The sequence below is a fragment of the Equus quagga genome, chromosome 14 (genome assembly GCF_021613505.1).
Source record: "Equus quagga isolate Etosha38 chromosome 14, UCLA_HA_Equagga_1.0, whole genome shotgun sequence".
Classification (NCBI taxonomy): domain Eukaryota; kingdom Metazoa; phylum Chordata; class Mammalia; order Perissodactyla; family Equidae; genus Equus; species Equus quagga.
The window spans coordinates 29,684,703-29,710,600 of NC_060280.1; the positions used below are offsets into that span (position 1 = coordinate 29,684,703).

Genomic DNA, 25,898 nt, shown 5'->3' on the forward strand with positions numbered 1-25,898 from the left:
TGGTCTAAGTTGCCCATTATTTTACAGGGATGTAAAAAAAAAAAAAGTTTTTCATATATAATTAATTTTCTAGGGAAGTCTTACATTCATGGGCATGCTACTTTTGTGTTAATACAGTACATTATCACTTATAACTTTGCATTTTCCTCACCTGTATCCTCACTCTCCCATATGTTCTTTTGGAACGGGGAGTAGGTAAGCCAGAGAAAACTGAAGTGACTTCGGAGAGACCCAGCAGAGCAGGATACGAGAACTGAATGAGAACCAGGGCTGGGACTGAGGCAGGACTCCAGCTGAAGTGGTCAGTAGTGCCAAACAGAAGATGGGATGGCTTCACCCCAGGAGCAAACCAGGGGTCATGGACCCAGTGGTGTCTGAGAGGGATCAGAGGCTTGGCAAAATCCTCAAGGCCATAAGGTAAATAGCAAAGAGGGGAGGACAAAGCTTCTTGGCAGTCTCCAGAAGGGGGTGCAGGAACCAGGTTGGGCTTGGGGCTACAGACAAGGGAAGAAAATGCCTGACCCAGCCACGGACCCCATCCGCCAGTCCAGGGCAGCAGGACAGCATTTGCTGGTCTATGTCCTGCCATGGGCTTATGAGACAGAAATAAAAGCAGAGGCAGCATCTGTCACAAAAGACCTTTAATGGCCTCCTATTTATGGTTCTTTAGTTCATTTGTCCTGTTAGAGTTGAATAAACTGTAATAACTTATCTGACATAATAAGGAATGCCACATGTACAACAGATACACCTGGCTGGTGGCCCAGGCATGAGGGTGTCACAAAATAATCACTTAACAGAAGGGCCATAGACCTGGAGACCTGTCCCAGCCACCTGTCACTCCTTGTGCCCGGGATCCACACACAGTCACTGTGCCTGGCTGAGCACCAGTTCCCATGGGTAGGAAGAGGCAGGCCCCTCACAGCCTCTGTGGCTGGACTCTAACACTGAGCAGAGATGCCCAGGGAAGACAGTGCATCCTACAGTCATTCCCCTGAGGACTCACGTTCTGCAGTGCAGGCCAGGACTGCACCCCGAGTGGTGAGGCTCCCCACCCCTCCTATGACCCTCCCTTGCAGTAATATCTGAGAGGTGGGCAGAGCCTGGCACTACCCCTAAATTATGCAAGGGGAAACTGAGATCAGGTTCTCAAGGGCACACTCAGACTGAACAGAGAACACCAGTTGGCACTCTTTCTCCCATGCCACGTGGCTTGCTGTGCCCTGAGCCTCACATCCCACCTAGAATACCCTGGGTGGGGGTCCCAGGTAAGATTCTTAACCAAGGGCTGTCCCGGTCTCCCAAAGTGCCCACCCCATTAGTCATCCCTGGTGAGGGGTCTGGGCAGAGGGGCAGGCAAGCAAGGAGAAAATTCGGGGAACTGCAGGTAAGGGACCAACCTCTCTTCAGGTACCCTCCTGTTGCCCCCACACCTGGTTGTTCACAGATGTGGGAGTGGAAGCCTATTAGAACCACTCGAAGGAAACCGTCTGCCTGAAAGGTCTCTGGGGAGATCGTGCCCTCACAGGAGGGACTTCTGTCACAAGGTCCTCCCTCAACGTGTCTTTGATGGAAGCCCGGACTTCCATCCATGTGTCTGTATGTAAGGAAGACCCTGACTCTAGTTTCTCCTCCATCACACTGCTCCTTCTGTCATCCCGGGGTCTGGGGCAGGGAAGTGAGGTGTCATCCTGGGGTGCAGACACGAGTCCTGGGGTGGGGCTGGGGCTGTTTCCTTGCTTCACGTCCCCCATGCGACATGGGCCCATATCAGGGTCAAGACCCATCCTCACTGAGCACCAGACCCCTGCCCGAATCAACCCAGGCCAGAGCTTCAGGGTCAGTGGGCCACAAAGCCATCAAATGTGTACACGAGGGCGTGTGTGCGTGTGAATAAGCAAATGCTTGGGCCTGGGCCTGTAACCCAAGCTCCAATACAAAGATCCTTTGTATTGGGACGCTGGAGCCATTCCTACATGAAAAGCAAGAATAGAACCTGTGCTTGCTGGTCTTAAGATCAAACCTCAGAATGGTGGTTTGAAGGTTTTCTTCAAAAGAAAGTTTGAAGGAGAAACCTCAACAGGCAAGACAGATAAAAGCAGAGTTGTTCCGGTGGAAGTGGGAGTGGGGGTAGGGCTGGAGACCTAGCCTTTGCCTCCACCCCCACCTTCCCACCTTAGCAGCCCCTGACAGAGCTCTGTGGAACACCAGAGGTGCCACAGCACTTGGTTTGAAAACCAGTGTGTCAGAGTGTCTACAGATCATGGGTCCTGGGGACCTGTGCTTTGACTTCCCTTTCGGGGTGAGGAGTTGGGAGACAGTGATGGGGGGAGGGTGCTCCCCCTTCAACGGGCCTCTCTTTGAAGCCACTGGGCAGTGACCCTGCAGGGGAGTGGTAGAGCTGGGGACCCTGCCCCACGGGTAGGCCATTTCAGTCCTAGAGGGAGGACAAAAGTGATGGAGCTGCGTGGCCCAGGATGGCAAAATGCCTGGCCCGATGCAGGCTTAGGAACAAGGGGGAGTCTGTTTTGGTCCTTGTTGACTTTAAAAGGAAAAACATCAGAACAGGTATAGGCCTACATCCATGAGACCCTGTAAGAGTTCAATATTGGGGCCTAATGCCTTCCTGTGGGCTGGGTGGGAATGTCCAGTCCCCAGTCCCTGGCAGGAGAGAAGCTGCCTTTGTGGGCCGCTGAGTCCACTGGGGAACGGGTCAGCTGGGGCTCAGCTCTCAGGGGAGGAGGCCTGGATTCTCCGTGGCCCGAATCCCTCCCAAGTGTTACCAGGAAGAATTGTAGGTTCTGGTTGACCCTGGAGGGGGCCTTAGACTTTGAAGGGAAAGGTCAGGCAATTTCTATTCCACCTCACCTTTGGGGTTCTTTGATGGAGCAGTGGTTCAGCCCTCTCTGGGCTGGGGGGCTGGTGGCTCTCCTTCACTTGGGATCAGAGCCAAGGCTTCCTGTGGGGTCTGAGAGATGGGAGATGTGGGTGACATCGGGCCTAGGAGGGTCCAAGATGCCCTGTCCCAATCACTGACAATACCCACTTGTCTCTCTGTCCTGGTTGCTGGGACCACTCTCTGTGGGCACAACTTTCCTGAATAGTGTGAATTTCCCTCTTGGCTGGGCCACCAAACCCTAACTGGCTGCTTCTCATTCTGGCTGACATCCGCCTACGTGGGAAGGGGGCAAGAGATGAGGATGGGTGGGAGGAGGGTTCAGCCCACAGCAAACTTCCTGTGTGACCCTGGGCAACTCCCCTGCAGTGGCAGTGCCGTGGCCTGTGCGGCCATTTGCGACTTAACAGAGCCAACCTTCATCTCCACTGACTTTCAGCTCATCCGGGCCTCACAATTCCTTGAGTCAGGTGGGAAAGAGATTACTGTCCCATTTTATAGTTAGGGAGCTCAAGCCCAAGAGGTTGAGTGCCTTCTCAAGACTACGTAGCTGGTTGGTGACAGCCAGGACTGAGGGGCACTGGGCACCCGCAGGCCAGCACGCTCTTCACTGCACTACGTGAGAAGCAGCTTGTCAGCAACTCCCCAGCTGAGCCAACACCCCTAGGGATCCCACTCTCGCGTGTCTGGGCTTTGAGACTAAGGAGGCCCGTGGAGTCAAGCCAAATAACCCAGTCCTTAGCTTCACAGGGACTGCACTCTTCTCATGATGGGAATGCTGAGGAAGTCCAGCTGGCCCTCTGCCTGGGGGTTTTCACCAGAGCTGTGCTCTTCCTTTCTGCCCAGACTGCCACCTACATGCCACCTCCACGGCCGGCCGGAAAGTCCCAGGGTGGAGCTGCATGGCCAGCACAGGCCCCAAATGTGTGCACAGAAAGAGCCAAGACTGTGGGCTGGTGCCTGGGGCCCTGTGGGGCTCCCTACCCTCAGTTTCACTCCAAGGCCTCACCTGACTGCAGACAGGCTGAGTCCAGCTGGAGAGGGGCCTACAGAGAAGGACTCTGTAGGGGGCTGCAGCGGGAGTGGGGTCAGGAGCCAACCAGAAGCTTGGAAAGATGATCTGGGCCTTTCTCTCAGGAAGAGGCCAAAGAAAACTCTCTGGCCTGAGTGCCCCACCCACTGGGCTGCATCGCCCAGCTGTGCAGGAGGGTGCCCGGCCCAGGGGAAAGTGGGGCTAACCTCCAGCCTGAGCGCCATTCACAAAGCTGTACTTTCTAACACGGGCTGAATCCACCTGGAAGGGGCACCGTTTCTACATCACGTCAAGGCACTATAAGGACGAGCAGCAGCCATGGAGCCCTGAATGCCATGGCTCCCTGTTACTCCCCCCGTAACTTTCCTCTGACCATAAGCTTCCTGAGGACAGGGGCTGGGACTGGTCATCTCTGTGTCTCCAGTGCTTGTCACTGAGCAGAGAAGCTGTCAGCCAAGGGATGGTTAAGCCATATTCAAATGAACGTGACCACTGCCCTTCTGTACTCCTGCGCCCCGAGACTGAAAGGCTGGATGGGGCTACGATGCTTCCTGCAAGTGGACGCTTCAAGTCAACACTGGGATAAACCCAAAAGGGTGAGTGAGATGTTGAGATGGAGGAAGTGCAAGAAACCAGCCTGACAATCTTTTGTGTGCGTGGGTTAGGGATGGCGAAAGAGGTTTGAGGGGAGTGGCCGCCCCAAATCCTAAAGGATCTTGTACCAGCCCCAAAGGTTCCAGGGGACAACGATGGAGAGCATATGCTTGCCACGTGTTGTTCCAGCATTTCCTCAACTCTACAGCAGCCCAAAGGAGGTGCAAACTGCCCCGCAAGCTCTCACAGGGGCTACGACTGCAGGACTGGCCTGGGGAGTGTGGCTGCCCGAGCTGACTTGCTTCTGACCTGGGGTAGAGGTCCCCAGGGCTGAGTCTTCGTGAGATTCAGAAGGGACGGCTGGGTGCAGTGTCAGGCCCGGGCAGGGTAATATCACCACAGGAAATGGCTACAGAGTCCACCCCAGGTGGGGCTGGGCTGAAAAGGGCTGAGACCCCTACCTGTATGATGACATTCGTGGTCTCCCTTTTCAGGCGAGTGTGGGATAGAGATAGAAGGAAGCAGGCATTGAGGACAGATCCTCATAGTTGCTTGGGTATCAGGTGAACCTCAGGGAGTCTGCATCCACAGGGGGCTGTGAGGTACTGGAGGCCCTATCACAACCCCCCACCCCCACCCCCAAGCCTTAGCTGATACAAGCTCTGTCCTTCTCTAACACTCGGGCCCCAGGGCCGAGAGTCCTGCTAGCTCTGGCCACAGGCAACCCCCCAGGGGCCCAAGAAGGGCCCTTCCCTGGAGGGGGTAGGGCAGGGGCAGTGGGCTAGGAGCTCTCCAAGGCCTTGCCACCTCCGGGGTCCAGTGAATCCCCTCTGGAGGCAGATGTAACAGTCAGCAGCCCTGGCTCTGCTCACCAGGCCAGAAGCTCTAATATTCACAAATTCTTAGAGATCGGGAGGGCCTTTTGTGATCATCTGGTCAATCCCATTGGTTTTCTAGGTGAAGAACTGAGGCCCAGAGAGGGAAAGAAACTTGCCCAAGGTCACACAGTAAGTGAGCATCAAAAGGCCAGACAAGAACAGATACCTTTTAACACTTTCTACCTCACCCTCTGCCTGCCCTGTTGCCCTGGAAATGCCCAGGGCCCAGTCACACCAATACCAGCCCAGAGATCACTGGGTACCCATGACACTGGGAATTACTGGAAGGTCATCACCTCCCCAAGGAAACAAAATGCTCCTTGCTATCCAGCAGTCCCCTTCCTTTTGGGTCAGGGTATCCTGATGGACCCTACTGCCTTCTGAGAAAGGACCCCTTTGACTGTGGGCGCGGTGGCCTCAGGTGCTCTCTCAGCCTGCAGGGCCAGCCCCACCCTGGAGAACTGCAAGGAGAGGAGAGAGGATGCCAGTGACCCTGGCCCGTGGGATGGCTGATTGCTCTTAAGTCTACAAAGGAAGCGAACAGGGCAGATGCTCATCTTTCCGCCCCTGCCCCCATCCCTCAGAGCCACCCTTCAGGAAACCTCCTCAGGAGCTTCAGCTCCCTCTGCCGGGTCCAGGTCCGTGCATTCTGAAGGCCCCTCCCTTCTCTCTCTCTCTCTCTCTCTCTGCATATTATAGACAGGACACACGCATAAGATACAAGGTAGCTAGGATGTTACATCCTGGCGATGCTGAAACAGACTTGAGCTAGTTCACACTGCTTGCCTTCGACTAGGTAACTGCTGGTAAGAAAGTCAGTCCAGTTGCTTTTCTGCACTCCTGGGGTCTACAGACCAGTGTCACTGTCAGACACAGAGGGACATGGGGCGGGGACGGGGGTGGGAGGGTAGAGGTGTTTGGTGGGTCCGAACTGCAAAAAGGCATTGAGAATCTGTCCACAGGTCTGCCCTGCCCAGCCAGAAGAGGGTGACCTTCAACCTGGTCATCTTTTAGCTGCCAGAACTGTGTTATCCACCTGCGACTGTGGACATCCTCTCACGTGTCGTGAGCCCTCATCCCCACCCTCCAAGCCCTCATGCCCCATCCTCCCCATCCCAAGACAAATTCCAAAGCCAGAGCCGTGGTGGCCTTTCTGGGGGGTCAGCAGGAAAAGAGGGGGGATGGAGACTGCAGTGAGGGGGTGAAAGGGGTGCATGTGGCCCTGTCGGCATGGTGATGTGGGGCCAATCCTGAGGCCAGAGGTTCCCCACGGTGACCTGGAAGACCTCTGGGGCCCCCTGGTAGAAACTGGAAGAACAAAGGGGAGGGGGAACGGGAACAGGAAGAAGACAAGTAAGCATCCTAGTGCGTGAGAGTGGACCTGGGCTGCCCACAGGGGGCTGGCCCCGTCTATCTGTCGTTGAGCTGTGGAGAGCTGGTACCATCCTCCTCCTCCTCCTTGTCATCCTTCATGCCCTTCAGTCTTTGGCGGGCAAAGTCCTCAAACACAATGTCGTCATCGCTGGTAGGAGACACAAGGAAAACAGGGCATGTTTGCAGGGCGGGGAGAATAGGCTTGTCCAGAGGGGTCAGAGGCTGGCCTCTGGGGCCGGCCTTGGGCAGAAAGGCCTGCCAGGCTGGCACATCTGGATGCCCACCAGTGGCACTGGGACTGGCCACATCTGGACTCCTAAGGGCTGGAAAGTGACCCAGTTCTTGAGGGGTTGAGGGGGGTATTTGGGGGGCAGTGTGGCTGGGGCCAGAGGAAGAACATACTCCCACTGAGAGGCCAGGCCACCAGTAGTTTCACAGCATATTCTGAATCCCCCAAGAACAAGCCCAAGAAACCCCACCCACAGAACTACCCTCAGAAGGCGTTCCTGTTTCTGCACAGGAAGGAGTGGGCTCAGCTTACTGGAAAAGAAAACCTTGAAGCCTTTTTCTGTGAGGAAGTGTCAGCTCACATTCCCCACTCAGGGATCTGTGATGGGGCGGGGCAGCTAATCTAAGTAGAGGGGCAGAGGAAGGGTGGGCGGGGAAGGGGGTGTGGAGCCGGGTTTCAGAATGAAGGACTGCTTCTAAGAACAAGGAGTTCCCTTCTGCCATAAAACATGTCCACTCAGGCCCACCGAGTCCCCTGCCCCACAGAATTCAGCCAGCTGCATGGGGTGTCCTCATGGGGTGATCTGAGACCCTAATCCCGAATATCTCCCCCCTGGGACAAGGGAAGTGTGCATCTGAAGCTGGAGTGAGAAAGCTGCTTGGCCCTGGAAGTGATTAGTGAGCTGGCCCAGGTCCTCCCCCTCTGGCCACTGTCCAGTGACATGATGGCCTTTGACTGCAGGGAGATCCGCAACGGTCCTGGGGAGTCAGAAGCAACAAGATCCCCGGAACCATCCCCACCCCACAGCCTGATTCCACTGGTTGGGCGCTGGCGGGTCAGGACAGCCCCAGGCCAGGGCCCCGAACCAGCCCTGTGTGAGCCGAGCAGGCGCTGTGGATGGACGAACGGACTGACGGACGGACGTGCAAGGACGAGGGAGGAAGACAGACCCCACCAAGGCAGGAGGAAGAGGAACAGGCACGGAGGGTCCTTCAAGTCACATGCAGGCAAGCGGGCTGCTGAAGAGGCGAGCAGAGGCAGCTCTCAGCAGGTGGGGTTAGACCTGCGACTCCTCAGGGTTAATAAGCATATATGCAAATGACCCCCGTCGCCCCGCCCACCGCCCGAGGCCCGCCCCCCCAGAACTCGGCAGGCAGGGTGTGGCTTACTTTGTGTCCAGTTCTATGAGATTGGTATCCACAGGCGCCTCGTTCTCTGGAACTAAACATAGGGCGGGCAGGCGCCCACAGGTTAGTGGTGAGTGGGCGTGAGGGCAGGTAGGCACAGGTCCCCACCCCGGGACATCCCAGCTAAGATGGGGAGGGCAAAGGAGGACGGGGAGTGGGGAGGGAGGGCTGATCCCTGGTCTGGAAGAACCCCAAATCATCCTAAAGGCAGGGAGAAGGGTCCAGGGAGGACCCGGGAGATGCACTGCAGCCCCAGGAGGACAGCTAGACTTTAGGACCCTGCTCCTTCGGGCATGTCGCCAACATGATTTAGATTAATTTCCTGCCTGCATGATTTTCGCTAACTCTAAGACAACCATTTTTCACATTTCCACATCTCTGAACTTGGGGTCTCTTTTACAATCAATGGCATTTCAGTTTAACTGAGGGAACATATTTCTTTTCTTGTGGCTCATACTACGATGTTGCCTCTTCCAAATGAAACAGTCCTAGATTTAAGGAAGTATGACCCATCTGGTATCACTTAGAAAAATGATGGGAATGGTGTGTCCAGGGTCCATCTTATCTATGCAACCCCTTCCTCCGCACCTGGATGCAAGACAAGGGCTCCAAGCATGGCCAGTGCCCCCACCTCCACTCCCAGCCTCCCCACCCCATGGAGGACGGAGGCAGACCCTCTGTCTCCTGGGGGGTCAGATGCAAATCACAAAAGATCCTGCGGGGCTGGGGAAGAGTGGTGACCCTGGGCTCAGGCTGACCCAGAGGGAGGTGGGTGATGGGGAAACATGGCAGCTGGCAGAGAAGGAGGTCAGCTGTCTGGAAACCCCCACCCCAGTGACCCACAGACCCTGCTCACCTTCCCGATGTGGGGGTTCCTCTTTGGGCTTGGGGTGCATTAGGGTGAATGGCAGTTCCACGGCCACGTCACTGCAGAAACAGAGGCCCAGACCCAGTGAGCCTCGAGCGAATCAGGCTCTGAGACACACTGCCCTGTCGGTCTGAGGACTGAGAGGCTTTTATGGTTAGAGGAGGTGGCTCTGGGCCTCAAGCCCCAGCTCCGCCATTCTCTGAGCCTCAGTCTCTCTAGCAGTTGAACTAGGAGATCCCTTCTCCTGGCTCCAAAAAGAAATGGAAACCTCCCCTCTCCTGAGAAGCATTCCTGGATTCCCACGAGCTGGGAGGAAGCACAGGGGTGGGAAAAGCATTGCCCAGGACAGTGTGCACCTTGGTCACTGGTGGCCCCAGAGGTGCCCTGGGACCCTGCCGACCTCACAACGCCACAGCCAGCCCAGCCTTCTCTGACACTGCCCTTCCCACTCCCTGGTTGGAACTCCCTCACCCTCAGTCCATCCCATTTCCCAGCATCTCCAGGAGCCTCCTGTAAGAGTGCTCAGGTGGCCTTAGCCTCCTGCCATCTGGATGACACACTGCTGAGGTCAGTTTAATCAAATTTGAGTTGGATGGGCCCCAGGCCACAGGGCTGTCTACCCTGTGCATAGAGCCTTGAGGCCATGTGGGGACGGAGGGTGGGGGCCGTGGGGTACAGGGGAGGTGCTGCCACCAGCCAGTGCTCCTGCCTGGGCCTTCTCTCCCCTTGGACCTGATGGACAGAATGATAACAAGAGCAGACACTTACATAATGCTGACTCTCTGCCAAAGACTATTCTAGAGTAACTTACTTAATCTTCATAACACCCTATTATTATACCCAATGCACAGATTGGGAAACAGGCACAAGGAGAAGAAGTATCTTGCCCAAGGCCACACAGCTATTATTGGGAAGTGAAAGACAGGATTCTGACTCCATAATTCACACCCTTAGCCACTGTGTCAGAACAGCTCAGAACTGGGACGGTGATTCCCACCCACCCTCTCCTCTCCACTCGGACAAAAGCAGCCCTGAGAGCTCCCCCTCTCAGCGTGGGGTGGCGGGGGGGCATCACCTAGGAGGCCCTGCCAACTGTGAGCGACTCCAGGAACAGCCTCGTCTTACTGATCTTGCTGCCCAGGGCCCGCTCAGGGGAGGAAAGGACAGGGGAACAGAGCAGTCGGAGGCACAAGCTGTGCAGCCAGAAAGGTCTGTTCCACCAGCCCCATCGTTCACTGGGGGGTTTACACCCTCAGGTCTCACCGAGCTCATCTGGAAAATGGGGAGAACACCACCCACCTTCAAGAACCACTTCCAGGAGATGACGTAGGAAAAAGCCTGGGTTAAACTGTGACACAGTGCCTGCCAGAATCATTACTTCCCCTCAATAGGAACGTGGGGGCTTCATAAGGCTGTTGAAACAATTTGGCTTTATTTTTGCTTTCAAAGGGGATTGCTTCTGCAGGTTCACTTGGAAGAGTGAGCCATCAGAATGGAAGCTAGTGGAAGATTGAGTTTGCCCACCTTCACTAAAGCCGTGTAGGATATAGATGGAAGAATCTGGACCTTAAAACGGTCTACCAGGCCATGAGCGATCAAGGGCAGGGGGCATGTCTAATTCCTCTCTGGGACCTAGACACCCAGCACAAGGCTGGGCATGAGTCGAGTTCAGAAGGTCTTTACTGAATTATATTGAACTGAACTGCATTGAATTAATTTCACCTCTCCAAATGGACTAAGATTTCTTAGGGTGAGCAATAGTGCCATCTTGTGACAGGAGGAAGCAAAACCACCACATTTGGGGCACATGCATTTTTGGAATGTACATGGAGCCAGCTGGCTTTTTGTCTACAAGTTTCTTCTTGTCCAAGGAATCTTGTCTACAAAAGCGTATCTCCTCAGGACCTCTCCTTAGCAACACTCAGCCAGCAATTAATCCTCATTAATGTAGAAGTTTGAAAGCCAGGAAGCCTGCATTTCTCTAAAACACCCCGTAATTCAGACTGATTGGGGGCCACTCCCTGATCAATGAAGCCGGGGTTTGCTGTCTGCAAAGATCCTTGTCATTTCGGGGGGATGGAAGAGCAGGGCAACGTTTTTTTGTTTTTTTGTTTTGTTTTGTTTTCAGGAAGATTAGCCCTGAGCTAACATTTGCCACCAATCCTCCTCTTTTTGCTGAGGAAGATTGGCCCTGAGCTAACATCCGTGCCCATCTTCCTCTACTTTATATGTGGGACGCCTGCCACAGCATGGCTTGCCAAGCAGTGCCATGTCCGCACCCGGGATCCAAACTGGCGAACCCTCGGCCGCTGAAGCAGAACGTGTGCACTTAACCCGCTGAGCCACCAGAAGGCCCCAGGGCAAGGTTTTTAAAGGAGAAACTGCCTCTCCTCAGTCCCTCTGGAGAGGGTTCTGGTCTGGGCACACGCCTGAGCCTGGCAATCAAGTGACCACCAAGAATCCTTCCAGCCCGGGGCCCTGTGGCTCTGGAAGTCAGACCAATGGTCTCTGGGCCCTCTAGGAAGGTGGGTGGATCAGGCCAAAGGGAGGGACTTTACCTGGACGCAAGATCTCCCAGCAGGCTGGGTGGGTCAGAGGAGGCGGGAGAGGTGGTCAGGAGAGAGTTCAGAGAGGAAGAAAACAGAAAGCACGTTCATTCACCGCCTCGGCTGGCTGCCCACTGGGGTAGAGAAGACCCTGGGATGCACTCCTACCCAACCCCTGCACAGCTGTGACCCTCACTCAGGGATACCGACATGGCATTAGCCCTGCCCGGGGGACTGAGATCCAGGCCGGTGTGGCCAAACCCCTGGCAAGGCCATGCTGAGCCCCAGGATCCTCATCTGTGAAGGAGACACAGACGCTAGGCCCTGTGCCGGTCGCCAGGGAAGCCCTGACTCTCCCACGGCAGAAGGAAGCAGTTTGCATTCCCCGAGGACGCCCCAGAGAAGGCGCTGGAGGCAGCCTGTGGGTCCCACAAGAGTCACAGGAATGCAATCCTGTAACACGTGCTCAGTCCTACCCGCTGCCACCTGCACAAAGCATTATTCTAATAATAAAGGGGAATCTGTCTAATGCTGTTGAGCTTTTCAGTATCCTCATACAAATTTATGAATTAGACAAACTAGCAATCCTAATTTTAGGTTTGTAGCAACATGTAGACCCAATATATGGGGAAGTGTGAGAGTTCTTTCTGAGCCTCCAGCAGACTCTGCAGCAGGCAGGGAGAGCGTCCGGCCCACTGCTGGGACATTAACCCCCAGCCTGCGACCTAAGATTAGGGGAGGAGAGTTCAGGAAATGTTTGGGGAACTGTTTGGACCTGTGTCTCCCCATCTGTCAGATGGGGGAGTCAGAACATCCCCACCCCAGCTCTGGGACTCCGAGCCCCTTTAGCCACTTCCCCAGCAGACCAGCCTGGGCATGAGCTGGGTGGGTGCTGTGCCGGAGCCATGAGGAGGGGCACAGCACCCCCTGGATAGCCCATAGCACAGACCTGTCGTCCGTGTCTCCCACCCCCCCCCCCCCCCCGAGGGATAGGGAAGAGGAGGAGTGGGAGGGGAGAAGGATGGGAGGGACAAGGGAGGGGCTGGAGGTCCCTGAAGGGGAGAGGGAAAGGGGTGGAGGGGAGGAAGCGAAGGACAGGAAGTCCTCAAGCCCGGTTCACCCTCAAGGTGGATGCAGCGAAAAGGTTGGGCAACCAGGCAGAATGGGGCAGCCAGCTGCAAGGCGGCAGGGTGGCAGGGCTGTGCATCGTCAGGGACATGCCCCTCTGCACTCAGGGGTCTTGGGCGGGGCTAGAGCACTCACCCGCCCCGCGACACCACCAGCTTCACTTTCACTTTGTAGGAAACAATGATGCCCAGGATCTCTCTGTTGGCTCCTTCCCTCAACCTGCACAGTGACATAGGAAAGCCGGTTCAGGGGTGGAGGAGACACGGCGGGAGTGGGGTGCAGTGGGGAGCAGCAGCCATCTGTCCTGCTCCTGGGCCACTCGACCACCACATGCAAGCAAAGCCCCGTGTGTGAGAAGGGTGAACTCTGCCCTCAGGGAGTGGGACCCTGAGCAGTTCCGTAGAGGCTGTGAGCCCCCAGGCCCCTTTCCTCCCTGGGTCTGCATCCCAGCAGTTCAGACGGGCATCAGGCCCTTCCTGCTCTCAATTTCTCTGACTCGGCTTCTCTCTCTGCTCAGCACCCTGCAGGTCACAAGGGGCTGGCCTGGGAGGTCAGAGAGGGCCAGGCGGTGGGCAAAGACGAGGGGTCTCAGGGAAGACCCTGGAGCAAGTGGAGCCTCCATAACTAGGTCTGGAAGGCAGAGTGGCCTTGAGCCAGGGTGGAGGAAGAGGACAAATGCCCAAGGTGAGCAGGCAGCCTGTGCAGGGGCTGGTGGAAGAGCGTGTGGGCTGGAGCACAGGGTCTGTGCTGGGAGTGGAGGCAGGGATGCTGCTGAGGAGGCCAAAGGCCCGTGGAAGGGCCAGACTTCAGCAGGTAGGGCAAGACGGGTTCCCCACACACCCAGGGTTCTGCTGGAGTGGGGTGGCCTCAGAGAATCAGTGGCGACCATGGGGCAGGAGTGAAGACATGGCCTTGGAATCCCTGCCTTTGAGGAGTACCCCCACATCTGGTCCAGCCCAGCTCACTTCCCTCATCTCTGCAGACTCCCCAAGCCACCCGATTCATCCTCTCCTGCTGGGACCCTTCCAGGAGCCACTCCCGTCCTTCCAGTCTTGCTCTGCCTCAGGGACGCAGCCTGTCTGACTGAAGACACCAGGTCAGGAGCTACTGCCTCTTGCAGGAAGTCTCTCCAGGTTGCCCTCCCCGAGGCAAGCCAGCAGAGCCCGGCACTGACCAAGGGAGCAGGGTCTCAGGGTCCCTCTTGTTCTCTGGGTCACCCCTGGATAGGGAGGCAGTAGGGGACAGCTTCCCTGGCAGTTCAAGCTCCTGATGATGGGCCCTGGACAACACGGGGGGAGGGTGGCCCGAGCCTGTACTGGCACTGCTGGGACCAACGTGGGCGTGGACCCCTTGGCATGGGGGGGCATCCAAAAGCCTGGAACCAGGGAGGGCGGGTCCTCACAGGGTGCTGGAGGCCAGGTTCGTGTCTTCGTGCTTGAGCTTCCCGTCCAGGGCAAGGCCCCGCTTCTCTCGGTTGTTGGCCAGGAAGGGGGTCAGTGTGTAGACCTTGCAGAACGTCGAGCTGGGTGCCACTGTGTCACTAGGAAGAAGAAGGCAGGTGTGGACATGCAACCCCCCCACCCTACCCCGGAGCCAACCCCAGCCCTCACGCCCAGCCAAGCCAGGTCATCCAGCCTGGCCCTGCTCCCAGCCTCCCACCCATTGCAGGGGCCTCTGGGCCAGACCCAGCTCTGGCAGAGAGACCACTGCCACCCAACAGAGGCACATCTCTGCTCCGCACACAAACAGCAGAGACTCTGGGATGATCCAACAACTTCATTCATAGTGCGTCAGCAGCTGCAAGTTTTAAATAGTTCAATGTGCTGCTTGACTAGGATAATGCTTTAGTGGAGAGGGCACGGACTTTATGTTTCTCTAACATTTTATTATGAAAAAATTTTAAACATCCAGAAAAGCTGAAAGAATTGTGCAGTGAACACCCTTACACCCACCACCTAGATTCCACCATGAAAGCCCTACTCCCTTGATCTCAGATCCATCCTTCACGCGTCGGGTGTTCCAACTGCTCCGTTTTTACCTGCTTTTGTTCTGTCCCTAGCACCCTGTTCAACAATGAGAGGGCTGGCATGCAGCCGACACCGGCAACCTTGCACTCAGCCGGCTTGGGTTCCAGCCCCAGCTCTGACACTTGCTGCCTCTGTGAGACTGAGCAAGTCCCACCTCTCTGGCCCCACGTCCTCCTCTGGGGTCCATACTGGGGGCGGCGGCAACCCCCACCCCACAGGGCTTCGTGAGGACCAAGCAGGACCCTGAGTGTGAATGCCTCCCCGATCACCCAGGCGGATGTTTGTTACGAGCTGGGGCCATCTGCGAACTTTGGGATTTCCCGCTCTTTGGGGACTATGTGTTCCTCTGGCTCTAGACTCACTTCATATTGTCCCCCACCCCTTGCCAAGAATCTGTGCCTTGTGGCTTTGATTTTTTTTAAACCAAGAATGGATATCCAACAACAGTGAAATGTTTGATCCAGTCATAGCGTGTTCAGCTATAGGCATTAAAAACGATCTCAAAGACCACATGGTAACATTTTAAAAATGTTTTTAAGTTGCAAAAATACTGCTGGCTATTATATGTCAATTAACACACACATACATGAAAAATTACATGAAATGCAATTGCCCCTCAAAATTATTTGCAGGCCCCCATAACTAGAAGGACCTGCAACTAAGATATACAACTGTGTATGGGGTGGGGGGGAGGTTGGGGAGATAAAGCAGGAAAAAAAAAAGTTATTTGCAGGCCCAAGAGAGAAAACAGGTGTATCTTCTAGTGGGAGCATCTATTTCCTTTAGGGGAGAAAACATGTTTCACTTGAGATCGCTCCTCTTGCTTTAGCTGCTAACAAGCTTGAGACAATTTTCCATGCTCAACCATAGTAGCTCTTCTCAAACCCAGATTTTTTGTGTGTGTATAATTATTATCGACTCTCCCTCACACCCCCCTTCTACCCAGTGAGTTGGCTTATTCCTTTATCAGATAAGAAATGCTGTGTATCTCGTGTCTTGCCCTCTTTGCCTTGGCTGCCAGGAAGCTCAGAGTAAAGTATGTCCCTTCAATCTAGGTTTCTGGTACAGTCTAATTATTCTTTTCTCTCCATGACTCTAGTTCCCTCAGATTCCTTAGCTCTTATTTTGTCATTCTAGTTGTAGTGGGTCTTTTCCCTGACTGTAGCATGCATTTCTTTGTAGCTAAATCAAGTGGATGGCTTCTAAAAGGTTGGTCGGGATCATATACTCTGAGTGGCAAGGAAGTCTGAGGTCCAGCCCTCGCCAGGTGGAGAAGAACCATCTGGGCCTGGAGCTGGACCCAGGCTTCTCTTTTCCCCACCCCATCCCATGCATCCAAGGCCGGGCATGTGCTCACTTACTCAGCCTCCTCCATGGCCACAGGGCACTTGTACTGGGCTGTGTTGAAAAGGCAGATGTCCGCATACTGGCGCACTGGGGGAGAAGAGGCAACCAAGCTGGTGTGAGCCAGGGGTGCAGCTCCCAGGCATCCCCCGAGTTGGGGACATTTGGCCCCAGGCAATGGCCAGAGTCCACAGGGGCTTCTGCAGGAGATGCCCGCATCCTCCACCCAAAGGGCAGTCCCAAGCACACCCATTCCCTCTCATAGCCAAAAATCTTCCCCTCAAGGACAGCTCTGCCCGGAAACAAGGGGACCTAAGAGAAGAGGCAGCTTAAACAGTAAACTCATTACCTGGCCAATAAGCCGCCTGTGTTACCAGCCTCGAAAGCCTTATCCTTTGGCTTGGAGCAGGCCCTGGGTTTCCCCGTGGGCCACTAGTTATTTACAAGGCTGTTGACAAGAGGAGAGCCTGCAGCTACCCCAACCCTTGGGAGGACTGCCTCTTGCCCACCCCCTGGGCTGGCCCTCTGCCCACGATACCTGAGATCTTGATCTTCTTCACTGTCTTGTTGGTGTTGTTGGTGACGTGGACGTTGACACTAATGGGTTCTCCGTGGTAGTAGATCTAGGAGGCGTAAGAAGGGAGAAGGGTTGGACTGACGGGTCCCAAAGCTCCAGGTAAGGGGGAGGAAGAAGAGGCCCCACACGCTTCTCCTGGGCTCCCCAGACCGTGGCCACTCTGGCCCCAAGTTCGTCAGCCACTTCCCACTGATGCTAAACCACCGGGCATGTTAGATTTCAGTTCCTTTGCGGGACCTTGAAAGATAACTGAATTGTTGGCAGTGTGACCTTGGACAGGTGATCTAAGCCTCAGTTTCCCCCTCTGCACAATGGAGGGGTTAGACTAGATGGTCTATCAAGTCCCTGCCGGCTCTGGTTGCCTGGAATTTTAGACACGGGAGGGTCTGGAAGCAGGAGGAAGGTGGGGAAGGGCTGCCCCGCTCCCTCAGGGACCTGGCTCTGAATCCTCACTGAGGGGCCCTACTCTCATCTTGCCTAAGCACTCGCCTTCAGCTGCCCCCGAGAGGGAGCAGGGTGCCCACCCCTGGAGGAGGGGCCAGCCTGAAGACAGGGGCAGGCAGAAGACCCCAGCGCCTTCCTCCAGTGGGTGTGTGGTCTTATAGCTCAGGTCGGGCAGGGGTAGAGCAGTGGGTTCACACCCCTCTGCCGAGCTGGTTGGTCCCGGGCTTGGGGCAGAAGCTCCTCCCCGAGGAGTCCTGGAGGGTGAGAGAGCTGGGGTCGGAGGTCCCAGCCCGGGGAAAGCCGCATCTGAGCCTCCTACCTCCTTATCCAGGGAGGCCTCTAGGTGCAAGGGCTTGTCCGACATGAGGAACTGCCTGGTGGTCTCCGCTGTGGGCTGGGGACCGGGCCTCTCCGGGGCATATTGAACCTTCCTGATGACCAGGCGCACAGAATTCCTAGTGGAGATGGGCAGAGCGAAAGCTGACCAGAGTCACCAGCCTCCATCCCCTTTCCCCGCAATTCTCACATCTCCTGCACCAGAGACTGCCACGGCTCCCCGTGGCCTTAGAAGCCAGTCCAAACTGCAGAGGCTGGCATAGGCACCTTGTCACCATCTGGCCCCATTCCATCCTCTCTCATTCTGTCCCCAGCCACCTCCACTTCCTCACTGTCATCCTTGATGGCCTCTCCAGTCCTATCTCTGAAGCTTCGCCTGCACTGGGCCCCCTGCCTGTTACACCCTCTTCCCGATTCTGCCCTCATTTGCTTGCTTCTTCAAGGCCCAGCCAAACGCCTCCTCTTCCAGGAAACCCTCCTGGATCCACCCACTCTGATCTTCTGCTCTGACCTCCCGCAACATCAGAGGCCGGACCACCCCGTGACAGCACTTCAAGTGGGTCTGTGTGTTGGTCCCCAGCAGGATGGTAAGAAAGGGACTACGTCTTCACTTCCTTCATCCCTTATGTCCCCTAGTAGAGCAAGCTCCTTCAGGACAGAAATGTTTGTCTAAATTGTTCACTGCTGTATTCTCAGCACCTGTGACAGTTCCTGCCATATAATAAATGCATGCTAAATATGTATTAAATAAAAATATGCAGAGGGGGACGGGGCATCATGAAGAAATGGGGGCTGAGAGAGGGGACGGAGGCCCAGAGATGAGATGGGCTCAATGAAGGCGACAGGCTCACTCAGGAGGAAACAAGGACACAAGGCTGCGGTGAGGGGAGGGGGCCTCAGTGAGGCAGCTGGGATGCCAGCACCCCCATTTCTCAGATAAGCCACCTCCACTCCCTGGAACCCAGAAGTCAGGGTTAAAGTCCTAGCCCTCTCCTTACTAACTATATGACCTTGAGTAAATGAACCTCTGTGCCTCAGTTTCCTCATCTGTAAAATGGTAATGGCAGGACCTGCCCCTTAGGGCTGCTGTGGGGATTAAATTAGTTCATACGTATCCATCACTTTGAGCAGTGTGTGCACCTAATGAGCCCTCGATAAATGACAGTTACTGTATCATTATTGGTAGTAACTGTGGTGTGGACTCCCATGTGCCATTGGTGGGGTGAGGGTGGTGACTGTTAATAGTGCCTCCTCTTCCTTGCTCAGGCCTCTCCCACAACCCACAACCCACAACCCCCTCGTTTTCCCCTGGTCTCAGATCTTAAGAAGAAGAGAGGGACAGGGAAGACAGGGAGAAGGGTCCCATCTCCCCATGCAGGAGGTGCCCAGGCTGGAGTTGGAGATGCCTGCAATACATCTTGTGGCCACCAGGTGGCAAACTCAGCCCATTCCCTCAGCAGCTGCAATGCAGGACCGTGCCTCAGGAGGCAGGTGCTCCAGCGGTGGGGGCGGAGGCCAGCCTCACCAGGAGGCAGGGCAGGATCTGACCCCAGGAGGGGCAGGCAAGAGAGTGGGGCTGGGCAGCCCACCCCAGAAGTCAGGGCCAGCTGCTTCCAGCTGCCAGCTTGGGCTCTGTCTGCCCAGGGCTGCGCCTCTTCAGGAGAATGCGGCCCCTCGTTGAGCCAGGGGCTCACCTCCTCCTCCCTCTCACCTGGGTGGGTTCCACTTTCTCCACTCCCCTCCCTTGCTTAGAACCCTCCAGTGACACCCTCCCCCACCCACCTCCTGCTGATGGCCTGCCTTCCAGGAGAACTGAGAAATGGGGGTCCAGGCTGGCCAGGAATCATCTCGCTCACTGTTTAAGACAATCTGAATTTCATGGCTTTTTCCAAAACAAAATTAAAAAGACATGCAGTCTGGAGGAGGAGACTGGAGGCAGGGAGATGAAGGAAGTGGGTATGGTGGTGCAAAGAAAACATGCTGAGGCCTGAGTCAGGGCCATTGAGCCACTCCTCCAGGAAGCCCTCCATGACCTGCCAGCCTGCCAGAGTGCCCTTCTCAGAGCTCCCAAGGCTGGAATGTGCGGCCCCTCCTCGCGCACTTCCAGGTATTGTTACTTATCTCTTCTTCGGACTTTGCACAGCCCGTCTCCCTCCCCGTGCCAGCAGGCAGCCCACAGCCAGGCCAGAAGCTGCCCCCTTCTCACCGCTTGTGGATCTTCTCCTCCAAGTTCTCTGCGCAGAAGGCTTTGACTTCATAGTCCACACCACAGGCCTGTGGGGAAGGGGTCGCTGACCACAGGCCCCTGGAGAGGGCAGGGTCCCGAGAGCACACCCAGCCCACCCTCTCATTTTACAAAAGAGGATATTGGATGGGGACCCCAAGCTGCCACAGCCCGGCCGCCCCTCGGGCTGACCCCGAAGCCCTGTGCTCAGCCCAGCACCGTGCCGCCTCCCTCTGCGGCTGCCTCCCCCATCCGACCTTCCCACAGCTGCTCCCCAGCTCCCCCACCCCTGGATGTCCCAGACCACCCTAACTGGGCTCCACTCCCTGGACTCATGCCTTGTCTGGGTGGCCCTCCTCATCCAGGCAGCCGCCTGGAAACAGCAGGCGCCTGGGCAGCCCTGTTTGGGGAGCACCTCCTGGGGACAGACCTGGCACCGGGGTGTGGTGCTTCTGCTTCCCACTCGACCCTCTCTCTCAGCAACAGGATGCACATGCTATTATCCCCATTTTGCACATGAGGAAGCTGGGGCTCAGAGACCTGGGGCCTGAGACACTAGTGGTGTCACTTCCTTCCAAGCCTCAGTTTCCTCACCTGTGAAATGGCAATGACTGCACCCCCATATGAGGTTGTGAAGCCCGGTGGTGGTCCAGAGAACATTTTGGTCCTGTGGCAGCCCACACCAAGGCCAGGAAGGGTGACTCAGGACAGCCTCTGAGCACAGAACTGAATGCGGGGCTAAGGGACCATATCTGCTTCCCTGTCTGAAAAGAGACTTCTTCTCTGAGGCAGGATCAGCCTGGCCTGGACACAGGGGGCTTTCATGGGGAGGGCTCCAGCACCTCCCAGAGAGAAAGCCAGGGACCTGGGGACACAAGTGTCCTGGACCCAGAGAGATGCTCCCTTGGGGGTGACCCACCTTCCCGGTGTCTTCAGGACCTGGCTGCAACGTCACAGAGCATGGGAGGTTCGGAGGGATCTGTCAGGACAGACAGAATGAGCCACCTGTCACATTCACCACTGACCTCCCCGTGTCTCCCACCCCTGCCACCCCCTACACATTCATTCATGGGACCAGGGGCCCCCAAGGACAGGCCATGTCTCTTCCACCAGACCAGGGGCTCCAGAGTACAGACATGTCTCCCCCATCAGACCATGCCAACTCATGCCCCACGCTGGGCCAAAGGCCCCTCCAGTAAAGACAAGGATTTAAGTGGTTTTCTTTATCTCAAGAGTTTAGCCCAGCCCAGTCCTCACAGAACAAAAGTTGAAAAAGGTCTTTCCATGACGTCTACTGTGGTAGGAAGAAGAACGGCCCCCCAAAGATGCCCACATCCTAATCCTCAACACCTGCCACTGTTACCTTACATGGCAAAAGGGACTTTACAGGTGTGATTAAGGATCCTGAGGTGGGGGCATTATGCCGGGTTATCCCAGTGGGCCCGATGTAATCACAAGGGTCCTTAACAGTGGAAGCAGGAAGCAGAAGAGTCAGGTCAGAGTGAGGGGAGAGAGACTCCACTGGCCATGCTGGCTTTGAAGATGGGGCCGGGGGCGGGGGGGGGGGGGGGGGTGGGGGGGTTTGCTAGGTGCCAAGGCATGCGAGTGGTCTCTAGGAGCTGGAAAAGGCAAGGAACAGATTCTCTCCCAGAGTGTCCAGAAGGAACGCAGCCCTGCCAAGATCTTCATTTTAGCCCAGTGAGACCGGTGTTTGACTCCTGACCTCCAGAAATTTAAGATAATCAATCTGTGTTTTAATGGGCCAGTTTCACAACCATCAGGTTGGTGGGGGTTTGTTACAGCGGCTGCGGGAAACCGACACGTCCACAGTGGAGAGGACGCCTCTGGCTCCTCGGTCCTCTAACCTGAGCCCACAGCAAGGGGATTTCACTCAATCACAGAATCAGAGTCTGAAAACGGGAAACATTTAAATCCAGAATCTTGGAGTCTGGGAATGGAAAGGTGGCAGCACAGGGACATCGCCCCCCAAGGCCCCTGTCTCCCACCAATGACCTCGACTCAGGATGGCCGAGTAGCCCAGAGGTAAGGAAGGGTGACGCCCCAGCAGTGGCCAGAGAAGAGACACTTACCAGGTGGCCTAAGGGACAGTGCCCCCGTCCCAAGGTGCCCTGGGAAACGGGGTGATGGGGAGCTGCTGCCCCAGCTGCCCCCATGCGCCCGCCCAGGGCCTCCTAGAGGTGGCGCTCTGGAATGGGGCCCCAGGGGCTGGCGGTCCCTGACCTCAAAGGTGAAGGGGTAGGCGTGTTCGCCCAGCTTCTTGATGAGGCGCTCCTGCAGCCGCGTCAGGGGCTTCTTGTCCTCGGGGGCTGGCGGGAACGACTGCACGTTGGCCACAAATAGGTCCTTGCGAAAGGTCAGGCCCAGGACGTCCAGGTCCTCCCGGCCATAGCGGAAGGCGCAGGTCAGTGTCACGTAGACTGTGGGGGCAGGGCGCACTGAGAAGGGGTCTGGGAGGGCCCCCCAGAGTCCCAGCTGCAGCCCTGGGACCAGCCCAACTGGAGGCCATGGGTCTGTCCCAAAGCTCCTGAGGGGAGGGAGGCCCTGCCCTTGGGATGGTGGCATTGGGTACCTGGAAGAGCCACCCACACCTGGTCCCTGGGAGAAGGGGAGGGCTGACAGCGGGGTCAGTTCTGTCCTTCTCCACCCCCCACCCCAGCCCAGGAGGTGGGTGGAGGGAGGGGCACAGACGACGGTCTGAGAGGTTGGTGGGGCTGAATAGGCTGGCAGGACTGAGGGTGGGGCCTGGGGACGGAGCACAGTTGGAGAGGGAGCAGAGGGAGGGGGAACAAGTGCTGCGTGGTGTCCAGAAGGCATGGGGTCTTCTCCCAGCCCAAACCCCACCTCCTGTCATCCTGCCGACCTTGGGCAATCCCTTTACCTCCCTGGAAATCAATTTCCTCTCCTGTAAAACGAGACCCTAACTCCTGCCCCATTCACATCCCCAGCCTTGGCCTAGTCATGGTACAGTGTTGTGAAAGTGCTCAGGGCATTGCCAGGTTCTCCCAAAGGGGGCAAGGGCAGGGCGCCTGCTCTGATGTTCATGGGAGCTGTCAAGGGGAGAACTGGTGGGCATGGGCAGGGAGAGGCAATAAGATTAGCCGATGTCCTGCCTGGGAGTCAGGGAGGCCCTGGGCTGGAGGTCGGGGAGGGAAGAGGAGGCCCCTTAACTAGCTGCCGGTGGGGCCACAGCCTCACCTCTCCTCTCCTTGAGATACTCAGGATCCACCAGGACCACGCCATCTGGAGGAAGGACAGAGAGTGAGCAGACCTTCCCAAGCTGACTCTCAAACTCCTGGGGCCCAAACACCAAGCCAAACCCAAACCAAACCATCTATCTGTCCAAAAGCATCACGAGAAAGGGGAAGGTCAGCACCCAGGAGATGACACCGCCCTGCCCCACCACCTCCCCCAGTTTGGCCTTACCGACCCAGCTGGTGACTTTGGGGAGGTTACTTAACTTCTCTGTTTCTTCATCTGTTAGTAAAAATAATAACATGGATCCAAAACCCCTACAATCAGGTAGACTTTGGAATTTAGAAGTTTTGAAATGTAGAAAGGCCATATGGTACATCTTCCACATAACCTGTACCACCCTCTGCAGGATCGGGGCCACACCCCAGGATGAGACCCATTAACGCCTCTGCGGGAAAATGCGAACATTCTCACCAAGAGGCCAAATAAGGCAGAATGAGCCTCCTTTGGGTTCAGCTCAGGTTTTGCTACTAAATGAATTCCGAGTCACACTGAGGACAATTTTAGGCTTTCAGACCCTTTTGGATTTGGGATTTGCAGATCAGGGGTTGTGACCCTGTAGTACCTCCCTCACAGGCCCTGTGAGGACTCAATGAGTTAATGGGTGTAAAGCCTTAGACAGTGCCTGGACGTGCAACACCACGGAGGACGTCCCAAGGCCTGGCCTTGGGAGTGCGGAGTCCAGTCGGACACAAAGGACCCAGAACCTAAGAGGCTAGAAACTGACTCAGGGCTCACCTCCTTGCTGACATCACCGTCTAACCCACTGCCACCCCCACTCCACACTGCCCCCCACAGCCAACCCCTCAGGGAATCTGAGAGGCCATGTCTGGAGGTGAGTGCCCAGGGGACACCTGGTCCATCTCAGTCCTGGGCAGGTCCAGGGGACAGCTGGTCAGGGGAGTGCCCACCTGTCACCAGAGCCTGCCATGCATCGTCCCTCCTTTTACTGTAGGTGTTTCCACTGTGCCAGACACCAGGGCTCTGTGGAATATCAGTGGGGGTGCCCCAGAGAGCCCTCTCCCAACCAGGGGTATCAGGCAGGGCTCCCCAGGGGAGGGAAGCTGAAGCCAGGTCTTAAAGGGCAAGTACAGGTCACCAATTAGATGACCAAGGGGCAGCGCTAGGCAGCAGTGGGAGAAGCAAGGCTCTGAGGCTTGGGGGAGCAGATCCCAGAGGCCAGTGGAGGAAGGAGGGCCAGGCCAGACCTTAAATGTCCAGTCTGTGAGGCCAGGGGGCTTGGACTTGCCCCTGAGTTTGAAGCGGAACCATGGGGCATAGTTAAGCATTGAGAAGATATAATCTACTCAGTGTCGTGATGGAAACGTATTTCTCACTGTGAGTCATTTGATTAACTCCGGACAGTGCCCCAGAGCTCTCTGGGATCCACAGGGCCCAGCACGAAGCAGGTGCTCGGTAAACCCTCGCTGTACAGCTCTCAGGGTGCCTGCGTGAGGCTGGGGAGCCGGCTCCCTCCTGCTCCTGCCCCTCCCCCAGCCTCTGTGCCACCTCTGCCGTCCTTAATAGGTTCGGACCACCCTGGCCTCAGACGGCCCACTGGAAACTGCACCACAAAGTAGACCACAGGCGAACCCCGGGATGCTTGCTCACCACCTCCAAGGGGACAGCTCGGGGAGGAGACGCAAATGGCAGAAGGGACACTGAGCTCAGAGAACAAGCAGTGTCCCAGACAGGGCAGGGGAGGAAGAGTGGGGTCGTCCTGCTCTGGGGCAGGAAGGGAGGGGCCTGGCGGGGCGCTGGCCTCTCTGCAGCCTCCCGGCTGCTCATGCCCCACCCACCCCACAGGGACTGCAGGGACTCCCCAGGTCTCCTGCCCCAGCGTTGCAAAGGTCTTCCTCCCAGCGAGCTGAAACCCGCCACTGTGCTCTCTCTGCTCACGCCGGGGTTCTGGAGCCACACGTCACTCCTGCCCTCCTGGGCCAGCCCCAGTGGTGTGACGGCAGGGGCCACTTTTCCCGTGATTCTTCCCAAGTGACCCATCCTGACTCCTTCACCTGGACTGGCCTCATGCAGTTTCCAGTGCCCATCCTCCCAACCTGTCACCTTCTTTGTCCATGTCCCTCTTTAAAAGATCATTTGACCTCTCTGGGTCTCACTGTCCCCACACGTAAAATAGGGGTGATGCTGGGCCTCTCTCCCCCAACAGCTGTGAGAAGAGGCAGTGGATTGAGGTTCTTCTAGTGGAGCTCTGGTTCTTAGACTCCTAACCAAGGGTGGCTATGTCCCCCAGGGGCCACAATCTGAAAACATTTCTGATTGTCATATTGAGAGGGGGGGTGCTCCTGGGGTCTAACGGACAGAGGCCAAGGATGCTGTTAAACATCCTACAGTGCACAGGACAGCCCCCACCAACAAAGGACTATCCAACCCAAAGTGTCACGAGAGCTGAGGCTGAGAACCCTGAGCTAGAATAAGACCTTGGCAGGTGCCTCAGCCACAGCCCAGCCTTTGGCAAGAGCCCCACGTCAGTGAGGACAGCCTCCGTTTCACAAGTCCTAAGGTTTTCCTTCCACCCCCCACCCTTTGCCAAGAGGCAGCAGGACAAAGGTTCTGTGGAGCCAGGATTCCCAGATTTGAATCCAGGCTCCTCGGCCTACTAGCTTTGTGACCTGGAGCAAGTTACTTAGGCTCTCTGGGCCTCCTTTGTCTCATCTGCAAAGCAGAGATAATAATAGTAGCGGTGCCTGGTACCTAATCAGCCTTACAGGAAGTGGTGGCTGCTGTCGTCATCGGCGTTGTCCTCATCCTCCTTATTCACACCAGGACACCTTCCCCGCTGCTCACCTCCCTCCTTCCCACAGTCCCCTCTCACAGACCCTCAGGTGAAGGGGAGAACAGCTGCTCAGGAAGCGTTTGCTGACCGAAGCAGGAAGACACTCATGCCCCATTCTTGGCACCAGGCTCCTCTGGAGACCTGAC

General features: G+C 56.4%; 1 protein-coding gene across 4 annotated transcripts in view; it reads right to left on the reverse strand.

Moving 5' to 3' along the window:
• Positions 1-626: 626 nt before the first annotated feature.
• Positions 627-25,898, reverse strand: part of ARRB1 (arrestin beta 1) — a 76,575-nt gene continuing 51,303 nt past the window's right edge. For 3 of the 4 annotated variants that reach the window (XM_046684828.1, XM_046684829.1, XM_046684825.1), the window contains exons 4-16: positions 22,902-22,946; positions 21,927-22,123; positions 20,605-20,664; positions 19,668-19,735; positions 17,445-17,580; positions 16,643-16,727; positions 16,122-16,194; positions 14,136-14,273; positions 12,869-12,952; positions 11,618-11,641; positions 9,048-9,118; positions 8,174-8,225; positions 627-6,923 (exon numbers count right to left, since the gene is read on the reverse strand). In XM_046684828.1, the coding sequence (XP_046540784.1) occupies positions 6,812-6,923; positions 8,174-8,225; positions 9,048-9,118; positions 11,618-11,641; positions 12,869-12,952; positions 14,136-14,273; positions 16,122-16,194; positions 16,643-16,727; positions 17,445-17,580; positions 19,668-19,735; positions 20,605-20,664; positions 21,927-22,123; positions 22,902-22,946 (1,145 nt within the window). In that variant the 3' untranslated portion in view covers positions 627-6,811. The remainder of the gene's footprint in view (positions 6,924-8,173; positions 8,226-9,047; positions 9,119-11,617; positions 11,642-12,868; positions 12,953-14,135; positions 14,274-16,121; positions 16,195-16,642; positions 16,728-17,444; positions 17,581-19,667; positions 19,736-20,604; positions 20,665-21,926; positions 22,124-22,901; positions 22,947-25,898) is intronic. The other variant, XM_046684826.1, reaches the window with a different exon arrangement.